The sequence below is a fragment of the Haplochromis burtoni genome, unplaced genomic scaffold, assembly GCF_018398535.1.
Source record: "Haplochromis burtoni strain Fernald_Lab_line unplaced genomic scaffold, NCSU_Asbu1 Contig_4, whole genome shotgun sequence".
NCBI classification, from domain to species: domain Eukaryota; kingdom Metazoa; phylum Chordata; class Actinopteri; order Cichliformes; family Cichlidae; genus Haplochromis; species Haplochromis burtoni.
This window is the reverse complement of record NW_024582365.1, coordinates 2,738,783-2,763,879: the sequence shown is the minus strand read 5'-3', so window position 1 is coordinate 2,763,879 and position 25,097 is coordinate 2,738,783. Positions and strand designations below refer to the sequence as shown.

Here is a 25,097-nt window from a genome sequence, read left to right as displayed (position 1 = left end):
TAATTTAGGCAAGTGAGGCCTAAAGTTTTTTAGATGTTGTTTTGGGATCGTTTGTGACCTCCTGGATGAGTCGTTGATATGCTCTTGGTTGGCCGGGCACTCCTGAGAAGTTTGCACCACCAAGTTTTCTCCATTTGTGGATAATGACTCTCCCCGTGGGTCACTGGAGTCCCAGAGCGTTAAAATAGCTTTTTAACCCTTCCAGACTGACAGATGTCAACGTTTGTTGCTTTTTGAACAAACAAAGCTTACTTTGTCTTCGGGTTCTGTTTAAGTGGTTTCTTGATTTAAGAGGTCTGGCAGTAATCAGGGCTGGGTGTGGATAGTAATGTGATTAATGCGATTACTCAGTTAATTCGTGATTTAACAAGAGGGTGGCAATTCCTATTTCCCACAGGACCAGGTAGGTTTGGATTACTTTTTCCCTTAAAAAATGAAATCATCACTTAAAAACTACATTTTGTATTTACTCTGGTTATCTTTGTTTAATATTAGAATTATCTTGATTGTGTAAAACAGGTAATTATGACAAATATGTAAAAAAAAAAAACCCTAAAAAAATCATAAAAGGGACAATTTTTTTCATAGCACTGTACTTGTCCGGTTATAGAAATAGCTTTATAGAATGACTGCAAGGAAAATGCTAAATATCTGTTTAACTTGCAAGTGAACCACATGAATAGCTAATGAATTCATTTGGATTCGAGTGTCAGATATGCGAGTGAGTCAGAGGAAGGTGCAGGCTCCTACAGCGAGCAGGCGGTCTCCGGTTTGCAGTCGTCCATCTTTTTGAGCAGCTCCACCTTCTATAATCTTGGTAATATAGATGCTGTTGTCTCCTGGGATATGTTGATTCCCAATCCCTCCAGCAATGCTGAATCCCAGTCCTAGGTGAATAACAAAGACAGCCAGTGCTTTAAGAAAAGGATCACCCCAGACTGCATGCTTTCATTCCAGGCCCTATTTGTAAGATTATGTTATTTATTACCTTTTAAGCAGCACTGCAATCACTTTCAAAAAGAATATGTTAACACTGACTCTAACCTTTGGGCCCTTTCAGCAGGTTGACCTCCAGAATCGTCTCAGGTGGGGCCTGTCTCCGTCGAACCAATAACCTCACCACTGGTCCTGCCTCTTTCAAGGCTTCCACCGCCCGGCTGTGAACCACCTCAGACACATCGACATCATTCACACGCAGCACGCAGTCATTAACCCTGTGAAAGAAAAGGTTTAAATGTCACATGTAAAGTGCATGTAGTTCTGTGGAGTTTACTGACTGCATAAAAAAGGGAGACCCAAGCAAAGCCAGTATAATCAAAAACCTCAAAAGAACATGAAAAAGAACTTCCATATCATAATTTCTGCATGTTTCAGGCTTTGGTCTTCCAGTGAATCATAAGTCTGAGGAAGCACACAGAGCCTGGGGGCAGAGGGCTGTAGAAACTCTGCCTCCCACACAGCGCTGCCTGGCGGGACGCAATGTTGGTGAGCGTTAAAGATGAGAGTAGAGAGGTTAGAATAGAGAGAGTATAGAGGATGTAGTGGAGCTTAGTAAGAGTTGAAGAAATAGGAGGCAGCAGGAGGAAGACGGCAACTTACCCCAGCCGCCCATCCATAGCAGCTGCTCCTCCGGGGATGATCTTGGTGATGAAGATCCCTGGATCATCAGGAATGTGGGGATTGTCTATTCCTCCAGCAATGCTGAAGCCCAGACCAGAGTTCCCCTGAAAATAGGTTATGCTTAACATTTTCAGCATGATACGATAAACAGCAAACAAAGTAAGCTCAAGGTTAGTGCAATATATCTCTTTTAGTGTATTTAAATCATGTGATAGATGCAAAATGATCCAGAGATTTCTCCAGGCACTTCCTGATGCCCGTTTCTGTGGAGGCTCGTGTGTGTGACCGCACGTCCCCACGTGTGACAAATTGAAATGCCATTAGAAGAGGGAGCATGTACTCTATGAACCCACAGAGAGATATCTGTGTATGAAGTACATTAAAAATCTGGGGTAAAGATGAGCTCAGAGTCATCATTTCGGTTGCCTGATACAATGCTTCTCACTCTCTGCAGGAGATGGATACTGCCACCTCCTGCCGTCCCTGTCCCTGAAACGACAGAGGACCCATTTTGATCCAGCGGGACCAGGCACACTGCTGCATCTGACAGCCATGGCCACAGAGACAGGCAGCAAACAAGACAGCTGAGAAAAGACTTCGCTTTATTATTTTCTATAATTAATGAGCAACAGTCGCAACAAATTAGGACAGAGGGAGGCTGAGGCCTCCCAGTGTGCTGCTCTGGAGCCAAGAGGAGTACACTGGGCCTTACCACCAAAAGTTACACACCCACAGACCTTTTAAAGTGTGTCTGTGCATAGTTTATTTAAGCTTTCTACATGGAGAAATGCCACTTAGAGCGGAAGGGGCAAAGAAATATGCTGCATCTACCGTGGGTGGAATAATGAGAACAGAAATGTACAGTATAGCTCTGCCAGTAAACCTGAGCCACCGCTGACAAGTGCAGCGGTGGCTGCTAAACAATTGCACAGGAAGGTGCTTTACATTTCTGGCGTCTGCTGATGACATGTGTATCAGGATTATGTAAAAAGCCATGCCTAGCTGGCGTTAATGTGGGTCACATAGGACATCACACTTACGACGTTGCTAATGCAGTGAGAAAACGCCTGTCTTCACTTGCATAAAATTTTATATAAATTAACAATCATTAAGATTTGTCTTTGGTATTCATTTAGACTGAGCTGCTTACCACCACCTAGTGGGGAGAAATCCATCAATCATCAGAATGAGGATACTGTGGGAAAAAATGCATCCACGATGTGTAAAACTTACCCTCTCCAAAATGATCTCTTCATATTTATACATCCCATCACTTCCATTAACCTGCCAAAAACAAAACACAAAAAATGAACAGCATGGTTAGTGACACCTCTGAAGACAAAGTATGTAGTTTGCCAACACGTAAGAAAAATGGGACGTGTACAAATGCTTCGGCAAAATCCTTCATTGTATGTCCAAAAATGAGAAAAAGATCAGACTGAATACGAGAAACCCAGTAAATCGGGATAAGTGTCAAAATATGGCTTTACTATATATATGAAAACCGCCACACATTCCTTAATGCTGTAAATGAGAGGTGCATTTCTTTCTTAAAATGCAAACGCTGTAAGAATACATGCGCAACTGCAGAATGCACAATCCCAACAAACGGGCAGAGTCAATAGGAAAATGGATGTCGGTCCACATGGCAAACAGCATGTTGCTGCCAGGAGGAGGCCTTTTCATCCACACACACTCGCAAACATACAAACATGTTCATGCACTGACACAGAGGAAGTGTGAATGAGAGGGATATATACTGTAACAGACAACGAGAACAGATACTTACATAAGGGCCTGCATCTAGTGAGTCTGCGTTGACAATGATGGGGGGAGGGTTGGCCTGTGAATATGAAGAGATACACATTATCTCAGTGTGTGAGGCTGGCAGCACGCAGACGTAATGCGGTACACACACTATCGCTTGGGAGCAAAATGAACGGATGCCACAGGAACAGGCAGTGAGTCTCCTTGGGAGTGAGACTGGGGAGAGAGATGAGGGTGGGGTGGGAGGGGTTGAAAGGGGGGTGTGAGGACTGAGAATGAGGACTGGGGCAGTGAGACTGCTGCTTATTAACCGTCACAGCCAGACATCCTGCGGTCACCTCATAAAACAAACCAGCTTGTGTTCCAGCTGTTGGCACAATACGTTTATCCCACATCTACTTCCACATAAGGAAAGCACGGAGCATCGTCTAGAAAAATGCATGAATTTTGGCTTAGTGCGCTACAAGGTTTACGGAATTACACACTCTACACAGTAATCTCCTCTCACGTCTGTTATTCTACATGCAAACAGGTAGTTTTTTAATCTCTCTTTATGCAAAATATCTGTCTGTCGCACTTGTTTAGTGAACAGAAAATAACTGGTGCTTGGTCTGAAATAAACAGCTCATTTAAACGCATCATGATGCCAATTTTTTAATAAACTTTTTCACCTTTTTCAGTTGTCCGGACGCAACAGTTTAACAGCAAAACAGACAGAGAGGTCAGTAACTGCTTGTTGCAGGGTTACTGTCAAAAGTTAAGGGTCAAACAATTCTTGAGTACTATGATGGGTTGAATTAGCTCAAAATATAATGAATACAGACTCTAAAAGCTATTTTAGATTTCTTGGTAATAATTTTTAGGGAAATTGTTTATTCTCTTGTTTTTGTTTCCGTTAAGGCTTTAAAAAAAGCTCAAATGTACAATAGGGAGCACGTCTTCCCAGCGGAAATATCAAAAGCAGCATTTAAAAAGCAAAACTCAAACAAGATTAAGTTTCACAGTCCAATTAACCTCCCAGCTCAGCTCTATTGTGCCACCTGGTGTTTCTTTGCCCACTTCAGGCATGCAGAGTGAAGTTTGATGGAGGGGGTTTGTGTTGGAGCAGCCGATGGCCATCCTTTACTTCTACTGATCTGATTGACTTGTGTGCGTGAGGGGGATGCAGACAGCGGTGCATGCAGGGCCTTATACTTCCAGGTCCAGCACTGAGGAGAAAATCCTTAGCTGTCTGTCCTAACACTAACCTCGCCAACCTCTCCCAATCTCACCCTATCACCTTACAGTGTACAGTGTCTGTGTTTAAGCAGCTGAGTTTGACTGATTCTGAAGACTTACATATTACACATCGCCTATCATACATCTTTTCAATCTGAACTGTGTTACTGTGCCATTTCCACTTTATAATTTATAACTACCTGGAGTGATGCTGCTCTACTGCTCTACAATATGAGCACATATACACAGATATACATGATATATAATTAGATATAAGGAAAGGAAATTCAGGAATCTGGGATTTGGTTTGATAAAATGAAACTATATAAATTTTTTTTTCAGTTAACTTCAGTTTGTCACATTCATGATATAAAAATCCACTTTTACTTGCTCTATTGAACAGTTACCATCAATTATTTACAAAGGCATGGATATTAAAGGGACACACGCGGGATGAATGGTAGAACAAGATGAACATTTTTATATTGTCTTACTGTTTATATATCTACTATATTTCTTAGCAGGTCCTCAGCTGTCTGGGGTGATACGCATTTTATTGTCAAGTCCTTGAATATACACTCACTCACACTTTATTAGGTACACATTGCTAGTACCGGGTTGGACCCCCTTTTCCCTTCAGAAACTGCCTTAACTGATCATGGCATAGATTCAACAGGGTGCTGCAGACATGATATCATCACATATTTGCAGCATGTTTGTTATCTGCACAGCCATTGTATAAATATCCCGTTCTAGCACATCCCAAAGATGATCTACTGGACTGAGATCTGATGGCTAAAAGCGGTTATGAGTAGATTGGTGCATAATTGTGGTCGTAAAGTGGTGGATATGGCCACAACAATACGTAGGTAGGCTGTGGTGTTTAGATAACTCAGTTGTTATTGAGGGGCCCAAAGAATACCCACCAACAACAACCTAAACTGTTGATACAAGGGACGATGGATCCACGCTTTTATATTGACTGAACCTAATCCTGAAACTGCCATCTTAAGTGCAGCAGAAATAGTCCACTTTTGGTGACTTGTTGCCTTAGTACTTTAAGACTGTGGCCTTCTTCTGCTACAAGATGAGACGTGTATTCAGATATGCTCTTCTGCATTTCTTGGTTGTAAAAACTGGTTATTTTAGTTGCTGTTGCCTTCCTAACACCTCGAAGCAGTCTCCTCTGACCTCTGGGATCAACAAGGCATTGTTGATTGCCCGAGAACTGCTACTCACTGGATATTTTCTCTTTTTACAGACTGTTTTCTGCAAATCTTAGAGATGGTTGTGGAGAAAAATACCAGTAGATCAGCGGTTTCTGAAATGCTCTGGCTCCAAAAAGCATGCCATGTTCAAGTAACGTAAATCACCTTTCTCCCTCATTCTGATGATCACTTTAAACTTTAAAAGGTCGTCCTAACCATGCCTACATGCCTAAATGCACTGGGTTTATGGGTTGATAGTTGCGGTGTAGATATTTGTGGTGATGAGCAGTTGAACAGGTGTACCAAGTGAAGTGGCAGGTGAGTGTACATCATGCTAATAAAGACATTTACTGTAAGATGTTAATCTACTTGAACAGCATTAAACAAGCCTCTGATTCAGGGTTTTCAATCAAGCTGCTTGTGGCTGCAACACATCTGTGTCTACAAAACAGTGGCTTGACACACACTCTTGACAAAAGAGTTCATCCTTTGATCAAAAGCGCCTTGCAAGATATGCATAATTTCATTCACACTTCTCAGTGTCAAGTTCCCTGGTAATGAAGGTAGGTCTCCAGACAAAGAGGAGCTGTAGTTTTAACCTGCTCCACTCAGTAATGATGTGCTATGACTCTGGACAGCTGTGGCCCTCCTCCTCGTCCTCCCTCCCAGTCAGCACAATTGGGCCGTCGCTGTTATCTGCATATGGACTAACAGATGCTCACGTCTGTGCTTGTGTTTGCACATTTCTCATGAACGGCTTGCACTTTCCCTTCCCTTCATCTTAGACCCCAACTCAACAGAAGATTTTGGTGGTGAAAGCATGTTTTATGTCAGTGGCAGTCTACTGTGAATGAAAACCATGAAACCGCAGTTGACGAAACACAGCCTGGGGGCACCTCGGGGGAATACACTGGCTACTGTTGTCCCTTGGTGACTGACAGACTAAGCTACTGAATCCACTACTGAGACCACATGTGAACACACCTGTTACAGTATAATGCCTCCAGTGCTTATCATAAGTAACACAGAAAACTAATGCTTCCCGAGGGGATCACCAAACCTACAACTCCGGCGGAAAGACAATAAACCTATCAGTGGTAAAAAATACAGCAGCATTATCCTGGCCTGGGATTGCTGCGTAATCCCTCTATCTGAATCTCGCATAACAAGCAAACAAAAAGGAATAATGGAAGATAATCTCACCCCGAGTTTGTTTAACATTTAGCAATTTACCCAGGTAACTTGGATTGGACTGGATTACTGCCCCGCCTCCCCCTGTGGACAACCTGCTCTCACCTCTATGCTAACCTCACGCACAGGAAACAAAACAGCTGGTTAAAGAAATCCGACCATAAAAGAGGATTAAAATACATAGCAGAGGTAGCATATAGCACTACCTGTGCTGTAATAGCCCCTTTAGAAGAACGACGTCTTACAGTATCTGGATTTTCCTACTGTGAGATGTAAGTTGAAAATCACACAAGTGAAGCGAAAATTCTGACTTTCTATGTCTATGCCTCTCCAAACACTCAGTGAGTCTCCTTGACACTGTAAAATCCACTCAATGTCTGAATTTTGCGGAAGAAATTTACATGGCAGCCACATTGGAGTTTTGTCTCGATCTATTATCTGGATAATTACATCCAATCCACGGGCATCTGCGTGTACACCTGGTACAATAAGCACTCTAATTATCACAATTCTTCCCACATGGGCAGTGTATTTTGTGTTTTTTTGTTAATAAACATCATTCTCCAGGTAAAAAGGAAACAACGGCATGACTGGTTTATTTTAATAATTTTTGTCGAAAAGCGGAACTTGCTAGTCGTAAGAGGTCATGTGAGGTGACCTTTTAACTTCCCGGGCAGATTGTTTTTTAATAATGTGCCCACAGCAGATGGCATTCACAGCTGGCTGGGGTCCAATCACATCGCAAGCCAGTTGATCTGATCACAGAGCTTTCAGTGAGCATTTGCACCTTTCATTTAAAAGTGCTTTTTCTCATCTAGAAAAGACACTTTGACGGTGGTCACATTAGAGTCGGGTTTCAACAAAAGCTCATTAAGGTGTATGAGTATGACTGCAAAAGACTTTTAACTCCAGACTTTAATCATTTATACAAACAGTTGCTGTTCTTTACATGTGTCCATTTACAGTGGTAAGTTCAGGCTGAAGCTTTAGCACAATCCTGCAGGGACACCCATACAAACAAGCTGCGATATGGACACAAAGACCTAATGCGCACACGAGGACAATAAGTCCAGACTGCCTCCCCAGCATGAGCTCCTTCCAACAAGTCCACACTGACCACCGGGAGCGATGATCGCCACAGTGCTTTCTTTCTCTCGCTCCCGAGGTTCATCTGTTCATGATGGTTTCCTATTCACCGATCTATCATCTTACTCTTCTGTCAGTTGCGACTGTGGCATCTGTCTCTTGTCTCTCAGCATCACAGGGCTTGTGTATCATGTTCTGGTGGCACTGCACCACACAGCACTCAACGTGGCTGCAGACCCTCAGGACAGCAAAGCTACACAGACTCCCAGTGAACCTTGGCAAGTGCAGGGCACAGGCTTCATCCAAATTGTTAAATAATCAATGTGTTCCCATGGTAACCAGCGCTCGCACAGCATTGGCTTAGCCACCTCCCCTTGCTCCACCTCTCAGGGCTCTCGCTGTTACCTCACTGCAGTTTATGTGGCTCTGTGCTCACACATGCCCGGCCATAGGCTGGATGTGCCTGACTGCCTTTTCTACACAGACACAAGCACATACACACCGCAGAGCCCACACACCGATTTAAGTGAATACCACAGCTTATAATTTACATGTCTATAAAGATGTGAACCCTCACCATTTAAGGCACAAATCCATTAGAAGGAATATTCTTTTTATTCTGACTATGCATACGTTTAATAGCACGCAGGCAGGCGAGTACTGAAAGGGAAAGGCTCCTTGTACAGGGTTAGATGAGATAATTGAAAACACAATAACATTGCAACAAATATGTTTATCAGTACAGCATTAACTGCTTGACTAGCACAAACTTGTCTAAAATTAACAATTTACTGTTTTATAGGTGATTTTCTTTACAGTTTTTACAGCTTTTTACTTTTTATTACTTCCTAAGATAAGTTAAAAGGCTACTGAGGGATAGTCATATCTACTGTACAAGCCTGAATAGAACAAATAAGCCACTCCAATACGAGCAGCAAAATGAGTCTAAACAGGTTTGCACATAGCCTCTCTTTAACATATAATTACTACTGTGGTAAACAAATGGCAAAAAAACATAACAAATATCAACAAATCTAATTTTAAATGTGTTGGTGAAGCTTGCATAACATATACGCAGGCAGCTGCCTCTGTTCAAAATAATCCAAAACCTTAGGAAGGTTTGACTGTCAGCATTACATTCTGTGCTTTTAAACCCTCATCTTCGTCATAGGTAGAGGGGGGAAAAAGACGGAGAGGCTTCAGCATGTGCACGGTGACAGCATGCTGACAGGGCAATAACCCTTTCCTCCTTAGCAAACATTTCCATATCAGTTCTGCTCTCACCAAGGCACGCTGACATGAGAGCTCAGTCTCCAGTGGTGAAATATGACAGTCAGCCCTGCTCAGACGATGCGCCCAGTCATTTAAATGCTTCAGCCGATGCTGAAGGAAGCTCTTCCCAGGCCTGAAGTCAGCGCTAATAGCAGATAGGAGAACAAGGTATGCTGTGACGTGCTTACGTTATCTAAAAAAGTAGATGCCTCTAGCTGTGCTGCGTTTGTTTTCTAGCAGAATGAGAGATGCAGTTGGTGCTGCTGCTCTGATCCTTCGGCTCTTATTGGCTTCTCGTAGGCCACGCTGCAGTCTAATCAATACCTGCTCAATTACCATGCGCCCAACATCTCATTCACGCTGTATCCCCTGTGCAAGCGGGAAGAGGGAGGGCGAGAAGCCAGGTGAGAGAAGAAGCATCTGAGAAGGCTGAACAGATGACAGCGAGAGATGTTTTACTTGCAGATGCTGTCAAAACTCAATGTCAGGGACAAAGGCGGAATAACGAGATGTAATAAAGAAAATCCCACAGCGGTAAAGGTCAACTGTTCCAGCTATCCCTTTACAACGGTAGCTGAATCCAGCCATTCATTTCAATAGGGAAATTAATTAGTTCGCACATAAAACAGACCAATTAAAGCTCAAAGTTTTCTGATTTGATGGCTATGATTGAGCATTTTGACTATGTTGCCCCCCCCTGCTTCCAAACCCTCCCAACACACACCTATGAAGGATGGACACACATCTATGAGACTATAATTAATAGCCCGTCACAGCTGTCAGCAGCACTCCCTCCTCATCTTTATGTAATATTACAAAAGCATGCTCTGGCTTACCTCTCTGCCATGCTGAGCAGCTTCAAATGAGAGCTGGCTAGTTTGACCTTCACAAGTAGCAGCCACTAGGTAGAAGTACTGAGTGTAATGAATATTCATAACAATATTCGTTATGAATCAGTTGTAGAAAGCTCAAGAAGGCTTTCTACAACTGATCGGGTTTGAACTTGACTGCACCTCGCTCTGTGTGCTTGTGACAGTACATCTGGCATGTAGCAAGCGTGGATTCTGACACGACAAAGTGGGAAAAGAGCAGGTTGTAAATAATAACATTAATAGTGGCTGACATTGCTCACGCTGGCTCACGGTGACAATGTCATGGCTTACTGGCACACTTGAATACAGCTGAACTTCTATTAATGTTATTACAGTGTAGTTAGACGGACCTGTGCTTTTCCAAGTGGGGTGGGTGATATTTCAGTATTGTCTTTTTTCAAAAGCAACCTGTTTCCACTAATGTCTTTGATTCAAACCTTTGACTTTGATTGTAGTGGAAACTAACGCAACTGAGTTATGGAGAATTTTTTCATCAATCTGCCACACAGCCGAGACAGCAGCAAATCCATAGACCACACTAATTTTAAGACTCCACCTTAATTATGATGTCAAACATTCTCCTATGAAGTTTTGTGACTGCATCTTGAATGCTTGTAATGCTTTCATAATAAAAAAAAACCCAGTCAAAACACTCAAAACCACAGTAGATTTCTCTATTTTTCCATCACAGATGCATAGAGACAAACAAATGGCCTTAATAATATCATGACTTTAGCCGTTCTTTATATTCTAATATCAGTACTGCTGTGGTCTGTGTGTTTTTGGAAAAATGACAAAGCAACAAAGCAGTTGCTGCAGGTGATTATCTAAATCAAGGATCTAAACCCTCAGGGCGTTATAAATAAAGAAAACTTGAAACATTTTTTGCAATCTACAGATAATAAGGTACAGAATAAACCAACAGAAAAAACCAAGAACATTTAACAGCAGAAATGTTGAGAACGATTATTTTTAAATACATTAAATATTCGTTTTTCATTTATACATTGCAAATAATGGGCCTGATTGTCCAGTTTAGAAACAATCAATAAACGGATTCAACTGACTGACTCAGTATCCTAACCATGTCGTTATTCTTTGCTTTTAAAGACCATACAATACATACATTCATGCAACATATAAAGCTGCACGACAAATGATGCATCGGTTTCGGCCCTGTGACTGAGTCATCCCTGCTTTTCAGATGTTGCTGCTAATAAGTGGGTAACAGCATTACAGGTGCTCTTGGGAACAGCCAACCGCTGCGCTAAAGATGGATAATGAAAAACTTATAAACAATAATCATCACAGATTTTTTAGCAGATACATGTACTGGGAAAATTACTAAACTGCTAATTCAAATTAGTCACTGGTCTCACAACCAGCACCACCGAGTCAATGTCACAGAAAAACAGCTCCAATGGAAACTACCACATGTGCTGTGGTGAGGCTTCACAGTGACAGGAGTCTAATAGTCATCAGCATAATCCTGCCTGCGCAGGTCACTGTAGCATGTTAGCGCTCTGCTTTTGACTGGTTATCCTGAAAAAGCCTCTGAATTTATTTCCCTCCGATGGTTTGGATTTGTAGCTCAGTACTAGCTACAGCGCACAGCTACAACCAACTGAGTGCTGCCATTTTCAAGCTTTTATGGGTTTACTACTCAGCTGCTCTGATGTGAAATATTCTTAGTTTTCATTTTTGGTTTACTTTGCATGTGCCAAGTTACTAAGATACATCTTCAGCAAATAACTAAAAATTTGGACATTTTTTTTCAGTGGAGGAAACAAGCTTCCATGGAGGAAACACCCAGGCAGGATGAGGTGAGATATTTCACAATGCGAGTGCAAACACTTAAGAAAATATCCAGAAATTAGCTCTAAATAAATTAGCTAAATAAGATCTTATAAGTCTAATATCATATGAATATTTAGGTCAGTTGTTTTACTTAAAGATTTATTTTTAGTCTGTTATGCCTTTATCAGGCAGCAAATGTAACAGTACCAGAGAGATGGGACGATGGGCAGAGAAGGTGGATGAGCAGTTACCAGCCTCCAGCAGGTGAACATGCAATAGTTTTACATGAAGGTTTTTGTATGAACTAATGTGGCAATAAAATGATTTTAACTGTGAGTTTCAAGTGTGTTAGCAGATGGATTTTTAGTCATGGATAGAGCTGCATTAGCCGTTTCTAGTTGTAGCTTCAAATTTACCAAAAACACAGCTGTTTATATACTAAGAAACTAAGATTTTCATCAGTCTTAAGCCTATCCTGACATCTCAAATGTACTAAAGACATGAAATCTCACAGAAGTATCATACTGAAAATCAAAGCGATCCTCATCAAAATAAATAAACACTACGAGTAGCAAACAACACTGTTTTTTAATGCTCTGTTTTCACTTTTGTCACCTTTCCTTACTTCTTTCCAGTGAACCCCAGACCACAATCTTCTGAGCTGCATTTAAACCAATCCAATTTTAGACTTTTTTTCCTTTAAATGGGAACATTGCAACTGTGATTCTGCTTCATGGTCCTAACAGTATTGCAAACACGATCCTTAAACCCCTTAAGTGCATGTTATTGCAAGAAAAGAGATTAGCTTTCTTTAATTTCCTTTACCTGCTTTTGACTACACACGATTTTGCTCACGCAGTCCTACCTTTCATCAAATCTGCTAGAATATTTTGGACCAAATGGCCGCTGCAGCTGTTCAGGCAGCGCTCGTTCACAAATCAAAATCATGATATAGTGATAAAACTATAGAGAGCAAATACAGAGTCCTTAGCGATCTACTGTAAAATAACATAGTGAAAATAACAAGTCTAACTTTGGCCTAAAGGCCAATAAAAACCATTCGTCCCCATCTCTCAGGAGCCGAGGCCTGTCTCAACACAGCGGCAGAGATCCTCCTGTCATGGTTGAGGTTTCATGATTTTCTATAAGCTCCACTTGGGAACGCCCACATGCACACAAATCTCCATTCACTACCCGTGCCTGAGTTTTGGCTCACAATAAGTGTAGGTGTTGAAAGTGATGAAGAATTACAGTAAGTAGGACACAAGCGAGGCAACAAATACAAGAGCTGCGCCTCTAGTTTCCCTCTGATAGTTATGAATACATGAGCACATTTATCCATATGCTGATGTATTTAGCGCCAAACAGCAGAGGGGAATAAAAGAAACAGGGCATTGTTTTAAACGTTTGTAGCACTTTGGTGATTGCCAAATCAATCTGCCTCCTGTCGAGGGTCCAGATTGCCTATTTTTCACTGCCCACCTTGGGCTGCGTTCAGGCAATACACACTGTCCCCTAAAGAATGGGTTTCAGCCAAGAGCAGAGCAGCCATATTACTGGACTGGAGAGATGACACACTGATCTGAAAACATGCAAACCTTTTATTTCTCTGACACAAAAACCCCCACTGTATACCAGCTGGCTGCTGAAACACAACAACTGATTTAATAGATGGAATATGATAGCAAAATATATGGGCTGCAGACATTAAATAAATAAAAGGAATGGATTAAAATATCTTTATCATGTTTTCTGTCAAAAGTGAAGATGCATGCTTAGCTTCAAGACTATAAATAGAGAGAATAAGCCCGTTGGACTCTTTACAAATAAAGGTATGAGAGCAAACTACCTCCCAAGATGTCACCACACCCTACTGTAAAAAATCCCCCTGTGAAACCACAACTCACTGATTTGCGACTTCAGTTTTAATGCAGACGACGCAAGCAAGATTTAATATATTAATTTTATTTTTACCTCTAGGACAAGCCAGTGCAGATGCATCAGAGATATTATGAGGTCAAAGAATTCCGAGTAGAAATGCACACGAGACTTTTGGGAATGCCAGAGATGTTGATGGTCCCTCCCTTCCCCTCAAAAAGCCAATCACCATGTAGCACTGATGCATGTGCTCGGTTTCTTTGCATAAACAGGAGCTGTAGCTTTCGGGTCGCAAGATGGAGCCAGCTTTAAACCAGCATTCTATTCGAAGGCCACCAGATGGCGATAGCTGTGGCTGCAAAAAGGTTTCGGGTTCTATAGAAGTCTTTCTAACTTGACCTCTGTAACCACTTTCCTGATGACTCACTCATTCATTCATTTTGGGTTATACTGAATGAAAACTTAAAGTTGTTTTGTAAATCTAGGTATATGTGTAATATGAATTAGCATAACAGTTGCTTAGGGCTTCTAGTGGGTTTAGGTAAAGAAGCTGACTGTGTTGGCTCAGGTGGGAAAAAAAATAACCCTTATTTTTGGGCAAATTGTTTGTAATCACATTTGACTGGTAACTCTACACTCTACACTGACCATCCATTTAGATAGATTTCTCTTGCTAGCCTAAAATTAATACCTGGAGGTGTTTTCAAGATGGGTTTGTATGAGTCCACCTAACCCAAAAACTCTTGGCTCCAGCTTCTTAAATGTAAGCACAGTAAATCTGTGAGCTTTGGACTGCTGGTCAAATCATTTGCATCATCATAGAAATGCACAGCTCATTTCTCATTTTGAAAGGCTAAAAGAACGACTAGTTTGACACTAAATGTTAATGCGGTGTGAATGACGGGCTGAATTTCTTGAAAATCCCAAATTCTGGCAGAATGTACTGATGTTGCGTCATTCCTGTCAATCACACTGTCCCTCCCCTCCCCTCCCACATTCCCACCTGCTGAGATATTCTAGAGAACATATGCAGGGCTTGGATTTGGCTGATTACATAATTGCACATTTTAATGGTGAGTATTAATCCACAGTGGCCCATATTGGGTTTTATAAGCAGGCTGATTGGGACCCGCTGGCTCTCAGAAAGCAGGGGCAGTCGGACAATGAAGCTCTGGGCTGGAAGAGCGCTTTACATTAGAGCTGAGGACTACTACTGTGTTCCATAATGCTATTCACCACATAGCAACTGCACATTTTTATACTGCATTTTAGTCACAGCATCATCAGCATCAGAGACATATTTTTCTGCATATAAAGAAATGATTTGCTTCCTGACTGCTACAGCCGTGTGTTTGAGGGAAAAATTGTCTTGGAAAACAAGCAGGCTTTGGTCGCCTGCGTATCAACATTGCAGCCTGTGGTAATTAGCTAGCTGAGCAGCAAAGCTGCTGTGCAGCTCTGACTGAGCCTGCACCATGGCAACACACAGGGCTGTGTCTGAGCACAGGCTCCTCTCTGCTTTCCTCTCCTCCCCCTTCTTTCCTCTTCTTGTTTATTTATTTATATTTTACTAGCTCATCCCTTTCTTTTACGCCAAAAACTCTCATTTCGTCATTTCTTTCTTCCCGCTTCCCATCCTTTCCTCTCTGCCCATCTCTATTCCTAATCACCCTCCCCTGCCTACCGTCCCCTGTTGCATCATCACACAACATAAAAGACACTCGGTGGTTCACGTACAGGGAGGGCTCGGCGCTGCTGCTTTCCTCGACATTCTGAATGCGGGGTGGTGAATTTTTCTGACATATGGCAATCAGTATCATGTCTTCCTGCTAAATTCCATGTTCATCTATGCTGGATTACACACAGTGTGCATTTTAAACATATTTAACAACAACATACATTTAATGTTTCTGTCAGCTGATCGAATGCAAAATGTTCATGCTGAACAAACTGCTGAAAAAAATAAGAATTGTTGTTAATATACAATTGAGTAGATTTAGGCTAAATGCTAGATTTAAAATGTGTATATGTGGTAATTAACAGTACCTATAGGCACAGCTGTAACCTCTATACCAGCTGTTCCTTCCTGTGTCTATTTTTATGCTAAAATAAACCAAGGGTGGGATAGACTTCAGCTTCTGGTTACAGTTTCACACTGAAATGGCGTACAGTAGGCTTTGACTTATAGTTTCTCTTGTTTGGTGGCTTTGTCATAAATGTTATCAAATCAGATAGCAAGTATACAAACTTCATTGGTTTAAATAGGCAGTACATGCAGTGAAAGTTTGTTACTTTTGCCAGTGCTGACCGAAGCCCTAAACTTAGCGTTCACACCACAGAGACTGTTACAGCTGGACTAAACACTTTCCTGATGAGTTTCTGGGCTCAGTTCTTGCTTTCATGTTTTACTAAGTAAAACAGATGCAAGTCCATTTTTAATGTTATGATCATTTTAAGAGTCTGAACATGGTTGAAACCCCTGACGTCATCTCCCCAGTCAAAACTGATCACAGTACAATGAGAAAGGCTGAACTGTAGAGGACCGTCTCTTAAAAACTGATCAGATAAATAATATAGATCTGGTTATTGCAGAACTAGTATCATCAATATGGCTATGAACAAATGTGCACACGTCTTCTGCAAGTACACAGATGCTACCATTAAACAGCACTTTCTCTAATCTATTTGTGATTCTCTGCATCTAAATTTCATTTCATTTGTTCCATGGATGATTTAATGCGTCAAACTCTTACAATTGTCCTCTCTGTGCACAATGTCAGTGTCCTTTTTTAGGAAAACATGAGGCCAATTAGTTCACCAGAATGAATTTTAAACGTGTGTGGTTGCAAATCTGTGTCACTGCTCAGATGTGGTCGTTCTCCTCATCATTTTTAATCCAGAAACTTTCCAGAAAAAGAAAATTGTTCATTTACCTTTATTCTAATCGGTAAAGCAAACGTAGAGACACAGACTTATCTTACTAGAAAATCAAACGTCGCCCAGGTGATGTTTAAGATGTGCCTCAAACATGGTTCGACTTTCATTTTGGAACTATTTTATAAGCATGATTTATTCAACACTGAAATGTTTCTTGGTCTATCTAGGATAGGAAGACTTTTCAGTCACTGAGCAGTAGCCACCGAGGCTGTGGCTGTAGCATCTATGATTAGCATCCTGCATACAAAGGCAAATCAAGATTTATAAAGTGTCAAAGTGTTATGCTCTGTGCACACAACCCTGCAGTTAAAGACTACAAAGAAAAGTCATCCAGTCAAGTTTTGCCCATCTGACCCTGTTACACCTGGAAAAGCACAGTTTTGTGAAAAAAGGCAGTTTGCACCTTTGAAAGTGTTGATAAGACACCTTCCACACTGGTAATAAAGAGATCTGAATGATTTCTAGCTGCTATGCTTAAACATTAAACATAAATGTTTCCTTTGTTCTCTCCTTGCATGCCTCAGCTCGTGTTGCTTCAGCTTAAAGTCAACAAAAATGTCGGAGGCAGATCTTTTAAGCGGCTGCTTATGATCATTTCTATATAATGTTTACAGAGTTTTGGTAGAGTGAAGCATCTGTTTCAAGGTTTTCGTTTTTTTAAGAGCATTTGGGGAATTCAGAAAAAGCTGGGAGCTGGGAGAGTAGTAGTGGGAAGTTTTATCGAACGCCTCACCTGGACGAGTGATTTCAGGTTCAAGTTTAAAATGAATGCAGCAGATTCTTAACTTTACTATCAAATAATTGTTGTAAGCATTAAGCTGCCATACTATGCTACTGGCTGCGACTCGTGTAACAAGTCAGTTTTTTAGAGAAGAAAGAAAGCTGAATTATTTTGGAAAATCCACTCGGCGTTTGCTCTACTTATCTCGTGGTCTAGGAACACCTTTTCTGCAACTTAAAGATTTCCTTTGAGAACTCCAGGTGATCATTGTCCCTTTAATTGAGAATCTTGAGTCTAACTGATAAGTACATAAGTAAGTAAAATGTATTTATATAGCACTTTTCACTGATAAGAATCACACAGATCTATGTGATCAGACTGACATGAGAGTATTTTTGCTGCTAATACTAAAATGAGAAAATGTGGATGGCTAGCTCCTCCAGGAAAACAAGAAACCTAAACATTTATACGGGTTGATTCCCCCAACAGGATTAGCATGTGTTCCAATGGTGAGAATCAATGTTTCATTAAGCTACTGTGCATCTGTTTGACTAATAGGTACAGGTACCTACCTAAATCGCTTTAATCTGGGCAAGTAAAGACAATGATATGTGGTAGAGTTTGTATTTGGTATGTAATTTGGTATGTACTAGAAGAGCATGGCAGATGTGATAAGTGTCACGGGACAAACAAAAAATAAACTCTAAATCTTCTAACGGCAGTATAATAACAAGTAACAAGTTTTCCCGTCTCTGTGATTTAGATGTGTCTGTCTGTTTTTCCAAAATTGATGTAGATAGAAATGATTTTCCCTTATGAAAATAACATAATTTGTATATACAACAGACAGAGGCCTGGATAATGCTGGCTGTCAGCTTGGTGGGTGGAAACAGGAAGCCCATGTGATATTAAAATATGCTGTATGTTCATGTAACAGGAAGCTGCAGATGCCCCATGCAGGTTCTGGTGCTTGGAGAGAACCTTCTGCTCCGCATGTTCCTTCAACATACAGACATATTAAATAGGAGAAGAATATACATGGTTCTTGTAACATGTTGGCGGCCACCACCACATACCACCACAGCAGCCTCAGTGCTTCTTGGCATTGAACATCATGTTTTCATTTACATCTTCTGCCACAGGTGTCCAAAGCTTTGGCAAAGGCTATGACACATGGGCCATTTTCATCTCGGACTAGACCACTCACATCAGGAGAGACATTTTTTACTGTAGGATAAGGATGACTACTCTGAATAACTTTGTATAAAACTGCAGTGGCCACTTCGTCCAAGCACCGGTTTATGTTTGCCACTGTGGGAATATATCGCATGGATGGCAAAAGTGGCATCACGTCCACTGGCGCAAAATGGACGAGCCTGAGGCAAGACCACACCGCCCGTATGATCATTTATATGACACACGTGTGCAGGAGCACAGGGATTCCCAGATGGCACAGAACTCATGTAGGGAGATTTCTACAACAGTGCTGCAGAAGACTGCAAATGGATAAAAGCGCCACAATGGTGAGTATAAATGCATGTGGCTGTGTGATGATGTCACATCGACAAGGCGAGGGACCAATGCAGGGAGCATAAATGTAATTTTGGCAGCAAAACTAAGCCACTGGACTGCCTCACTGGGTCAAGGTTCTAATTCCACCTTTATTTGTCAACCCTCTGTATATTCCTATATGCAAATCAGTAAACAATGCAAAGAATCACATATGAGCCATCTATTCATAGTCTGAGTGTCTAACAAAAATTTTCCTTAAAAAGCTCTAAAATAGTTTATTAATATAGCTTTAAAACTGCTATATTGTGGGGTTTCTTTTATAAAACATATAAAAAGCATGCAGAAAAAAGTCTGGACACATTTATCAGGGTTATTAAATGATTCATGTGGAATAAGGAGGCTGAGAATTAGCTGCCTTTGAGGGCAACGAGACCTGAAAGAAAAAAAATTAAGCCATTAGAAGGTTTATTAAAGGATTTTCTACAACTTGTTTCTTATTTTAGGCCATTGTTTACATTAGCTTACATTAATTTGTAAGATATGGGTTAAAATATATAGCTTTTGTTTTTGTTTTCACTTAATATTGAAATTATATCACTTTAGATAAATGCGTTTGGGATTGCTCAGGCTTGTCTTCTCTTCTCATCAGAAAATGGTATCAAAAACATGGCATTTGCTACTTAACAAAGATCTTACTTTTGTACTGCAAAGTCATCCAAATTTAATCGATAAATGGCTAAATTTAAGGTCGTACCCCGTGCAGCAATGCATACAAATATCACCGGCCTAATCATGCTGCTGCACAGGTCTGGAGATGCTGCTGCATCTTCTCCGAACACTGCTCGTCACCCCAAGATGAAACCTTTGATTCATGTGATGTATGAAAAAAGAAAAAGCGGAGGAGGCGAAGGGCAGTGGGAGACAGGAGGGGGATGATAGAAATGAAGAACACTGAACAACAACACAGTGCGCGCGCACACACACACACACACACACACACACACACACACACCACACACACACACACACACACCACACACACACACACACACAAATGAGAGGCCAGACCAAATGGCTGAAGGGCTGCTTGGATAATGCATTAGACAGAGATGGCACTCAGAGCAGCTACACATGGTAAGAAATGCACTGCTTTGCCAAATGTCCTCCACACACACACACACACACACACACACACACGCACACACACGCGCGTGCAACTAGAAAATGGAACATAGACGCAAAAAAGTCTTCATTATTCTGTATGATGAAATCATGAATTCTCATCACTAAGTAAAGCTCAGAGAATTTCCTGTAGAACAGAATTTTAACTACTTGATCATCAGCTCTTAGTAGTATAATTAGTTATACCATCGGAGAACCATATATAAAGGCAAGGCGAACACTAAAACTTGGAATGAAAGCAAAAATATCCCTTTGTAGATTACTATGAATGAGTGAGAACCAAATCAGTGAAAGTAACCCTACTGCTATTATATCCTTCCTGAAAACTCTAGCAAATACTAGACAACCTACTTAACTGGTTAAAGAACCTTTTAGGAAGTGCCCATTGAAGGAATTCATGCTGAGTTAGATGAATTTTAAATTTTGAGCCAAGCCAAGAATTGCAACTCAGTTGCTCCTTTGCGACAAGCAGACACGTACAAATCTGAAATATGAGCACTAAAGCTGATTCATATACATCTGCCCATTTACTTAATCTTCATTATTTAGTTAAAGCTTTCCATTTAGGCAACACTTCATTTCTCAGCTTATTTCGCAACAGGAAAAAGTTGCTCTTTTAAACAGATGGCATTAGATTTCCTTCCGTTTCCTTTGTGCTCCATCGTGCAATGTAGAGTCATATTTACAACTATGTTTTCTTGTATATCAGAAATACTCTCTCCAGTTAGTAATGCCAACTCTTTGCCTTCTGTCATAATGTATCGTGTGAAAATGCTGAGTACTAAACTAAACAAAAAGCTTAGTAAAAGCTTATTTAGACAGGTAGTGATTAAGCCTTTGGAGCCACAAGAGGGCTTTTAATTTAAAAGGCTTGAGCAGGAAGTATGGGTATCATTAGGAGCATCTCAAAAACTGCAAAACAGAAGTGTCTGAAAATAATTAGGACACTGAAACAAAGTTCCTTCTGCAAAAGAACCTTAGGTTTGGCATGACTAAGCTGCTGTAGGTACACATTTTTTTTTTTCACAGCAAATGCTAATCCTGATTATACTAGCACTTATTTTAAAGTATTCTGAACTTTTATAACTATTCAGTCGTTACATCCTGTTTCATTGGTTGGACAACTCAGGATTTTGTGTACCTTATTGTAAAGTGTTACCAAAATAACAGCCGATATGGCGGTTGAATAAAAGCAATAAAAGCACAAGCGTTGTTGAAAGCACCCACACACCCCCACAAAAATGAAGAGGAGTCAGAAGGCTTAGGGACTAGCTCTTCACTGATATTGATTGGATATACACGTATTTCATGTATTGCAGCATGTGGGTGATGGAACTGGTGTACTTTGCTGAGGATGTTAGCACATTCTTACTAAAAGGAGTCTAGCATCACGGGGGGAAAAAGGCTTTTATATCTGTACATACGATCTATCACAACGTTTGATTCTTTTAATAAACAACTACAGGGGTACAGGATCACCAAAATCTCATTCCATCAAAAGGCCCGCATCCCTCGCTCCATCGCTGATTCAGACGTCCAGTCTGCCCTGCACAGCGCAGCACAGTCGCATTTCTAGGCCAGTCTCTACTGTGATCAGCAAAAACCCCTTAAATAAAACAAAACAGGCAAGCAAACAAACAAATAGCACTCCCCTCCCTTCTCTTTTCTCTTCTGCTCTCCTCCCCAGCTGGCAGCGAGTGCCAGAGAGGGGAATGGGCGAGCTGATACGGGGCTGAGCCCTGGCAGGGCCTCTGACAATGACCATATGGATCACAGGGGCACGACAGCTTCGGCTTCCAGCAGGACACACACCTCCACACACAGGATCTGCCGCTTCGGGCTACTGCACCTGTAACGCTACACTAAAGCCTCTACATACATCACATAGCTGTAGAGGGGTTGCGCTAATGAGTAAACCACTTGATGAGCTTAAATCTGTGTTGGCAGGAGACACAAGAAATTTCTCTGATTCCAGCGTTTCACACAGAACCTCCATGTTGAAAGAGTACGAGCTGATTCAGCTTGGTAACGCAGCAAACGGGGGAAAAAAGAAAAAACAACAACAACCGAGTAGAGGCTTTTAAGAGAGGTGTAGGAGGTGGGATTAAACACAGTTCAGCTTTTGGGTCACAGGTATAGCCGCGCTATATCACAGGTCTTCAGCTCCTATAATGGTGGCTGGCTTGTCAAAGTCTCCACAATTTGCTGACGTCAATGTCTGACTAGCCATTTCTCCGACGCTCTGTGCTTACTCTCTTTAACAGCATAAAAAAAAAGCTAACTTTTGTCAAAGTGCACATAAATATTGCAGTACGCCTTGTTTCTCTTGTAATGTAGTGCATTTCCCATGGTTCACTGTTCTCTCTTTACCCTCACACCGCATGGGTACAGAACACTGTGTTTTTGGGAAAAGGTTGGGGGTGTGTGCTTATAGTCTATGTGTATATAGTTATATGAAACAGTCTGTCTGTTACAGCCTGTAGCAGCGTTTTTAACCAATTGTTTTCAATCCAGTGGAAAGATCAGTGTAAACTGTCAAATACCACAGCTGCAAGTACAAAAGAATAGTAACCAAACATCTATGCACCATTTCAGTAGCAGAAACATGTTCATCGACATTTTTTTCTCCTATCCTATGTTGTCAAGCTGCCAAGTGAGCATGCCAGGGTGAAGTATTAAGACACTAAAACACCGCTAAGAGGCAGCAGCTGCTGCTCCTTGAAATGTGCAACAAAGTGAAAAGCTTGGTGCAACAAATCGTGGACCTGGAATGCTGAATTTGCACGTTTGTATCGCAGTTTTCAATATACTGGATGATAACACACAATAACATCCTTGAGCAATGTCACGCAGTGCCTTAACATGTTGGAACATCGTAGCAGTTCCGAGATTATGAAGAAGCAATTTCTTTGTTCTACTTCTTGAGTCTTTACTTTGTAGGAAATTCTAGTGTTTTTTTTATTGATTGCAAAACAATAGAAATATAAAAAAATAGAGTTGAGAAAAATCAGTCAATACTAATAGTTAAATTAACAATTTAGCTATCTGCCAATGCTGGTGCTTTTTGTTTGCATTGTTTTTGCTGTAGTTAATCTACCTTTTGGTCTGCGGAAGCACAGAATTCTTCATTTAGCTCCCTAGAAAACTATAAAAATATATGAAGCATAGCAATGATGTCAGACAACAGATACAGATTGGCGAGTACCACATTTTAAATGTGATCTTATTTGAAAATAAACTCAGCCAATAGGAAGCACTAAATCTTTCATATCTCCTGTTGATTTCATATTTTTCGGTTTGGCTAGATGGTTTAATATACGCATTCACTTGCACTGAACTGATCGCTGTAATGCAGTAATTTGGGTAGGAAAATGTAAAACATTTCACCTCCTGCATGGTTAAAGCAGGCAAATCAGTTTGAGGAAAAAGGTTTTGAAACCTTCTACATTGATTACTCCAAATATGTGATTTAATTTTCACTTAACTCATGAGTGAGTGATAATCTCCTTCCTACAAACATTTTTCTGCTTATCTGTATTTCAGGGATGCCTGATTGAACAGCCTTGCTCAGGTCATGCCAGTCTCCATTAGGTTAAAATAACCGATTTTTGTTATTTTAAAACATGAATTTTCTTCTTTGTGTGTTTCCTTGTGTTGGTCGTTGTCTCTGAGTCTCTGAGTTAGCAAAACAGTCCCAAACCATGGTGCCCCCTCTCCTGTAAGTCCAGGTGTTTTTTTTCTTGTAGTGGACACATAAACAAATATAAAGTTGTAGGCATTTCTGCAGGTGTTTTAACGTTACTCTCGGGTTCTTTTTCACTGCTTTCACGCTTGCATGTTGTGCTCTTGGTGTGATCTTTGCAGGACGCCCACACTAGGGAGAGTAGCAAGAGCTCTGAATTTGCTCCATTTGTAGGCATGTAGATTTATGATGAACACTGAGGTATAGAAACACTTGTGTAGCTGTTGCAGCTGCCTGAATCTTAATGACTACCACACCGATAGCAACAAATAGTCTTAGGGTTTAGGTTAGGTTCTGGTTGACATCTACTCGTGTTTTTTTTTTAAATCAGAAAAAACTGTAGTGCCAAAACGTATGAGAAATGTTCTAGGCTGTGAATATTTGTCTAATTTAGGTTGTGGCTAAGCCAAAACCCAATTCTTTTAAGCCACACCGCCAATCTCATCTCATTCAACAGCTGAGCTTTTGGGTTCACTTACTTTTCCAGCTTGGACTTTAAGTAATTACTCGATACAGTCGAGACAGAAACTGTGTAAGCGTTCTTCATTTAGCGCGTTAGTCCATAGTTAAGACTTACATAAAGATCAGATCACATACATCCTGATAACTCTAAACTTTTTCCTGAAAAATGCAAGCTGTGACTCCAATTGTGTGACGTTACAATGAAAAGCAAACGCATTAGAAAAAAACAAAAAAACAACCGAAACTGAGCTCTTGTTTACAGCAGGTTCCGAAACGCTTCACAAGGTTAAAATGAACACAGGACCTGAGCTACACATTGAAAGATTTCAGAGAGTAATTACCAGTACACTATATCTGCCTGTTTCTGCCTCCTACTAAATTTAAAATGCTGCTTGGGGTGAGTGTGGGAGAGAGGGAGGAACAGGCTAGGAACGAAAGGTCTTCAGATGAAATGTTAATTCAACACTGACGCTAAAGAGCGATGTCTAAAAGCACTGACACTGTAGGGTGGCAGCAGACAAGCAAATAATTGGGCTTTTATAGTTTTATCGGTACATGATACTGATTCATAAGGGTTTAAACTATAAAACATAATAAAGCTTGGAATAAAACACAGAACACAAATGTTAAAA

General features: G+C 40.9%; 1 protein-coding gene across 17 annotated transcripts in view; it reads right to left on the bottom strand.

Moving 5' to 3' along the window:
• Positions 1-25,097, bottom strand: part of dlg3 (discs, large homolog 3 (Drosophila)) — an 80,734-nt gene that overhangs the window by 27,465 nt on the left and 28,172 nt on the right. For 14 of the 17 annotated variants that reach the window (XM_014334314.2, XM_014334310.2, XM_042221100.1 and 11 more), the window contains 5 exons: positions 3,410-3,463; positions 2,854-2,904; positions 1,600-1,724; positions 1,045-1,214; positions 751-887 (listed from right to left, as the gene is read on the bottom strand). In XM_014334314.2, coding sequence (XP_014189800.1) covers positions 751-887; positions 1,045-1,214; positions 1,600-1,724; positions 2,854-2,904; positions 3,410-3,463 — 537 coding nt within the window. The remainder of the gene's footprint in view (positions 1-750; positions 888-1,044; positions 1,215-1,599; positions 1,725-2,853; positions 2,905-3,409; positions 3,464-25,097) is intronic. The other 3 variants (XM_014334317.2, XM_014334337.2, XM_014334344.2) reach the window with 1 other exon arrangement.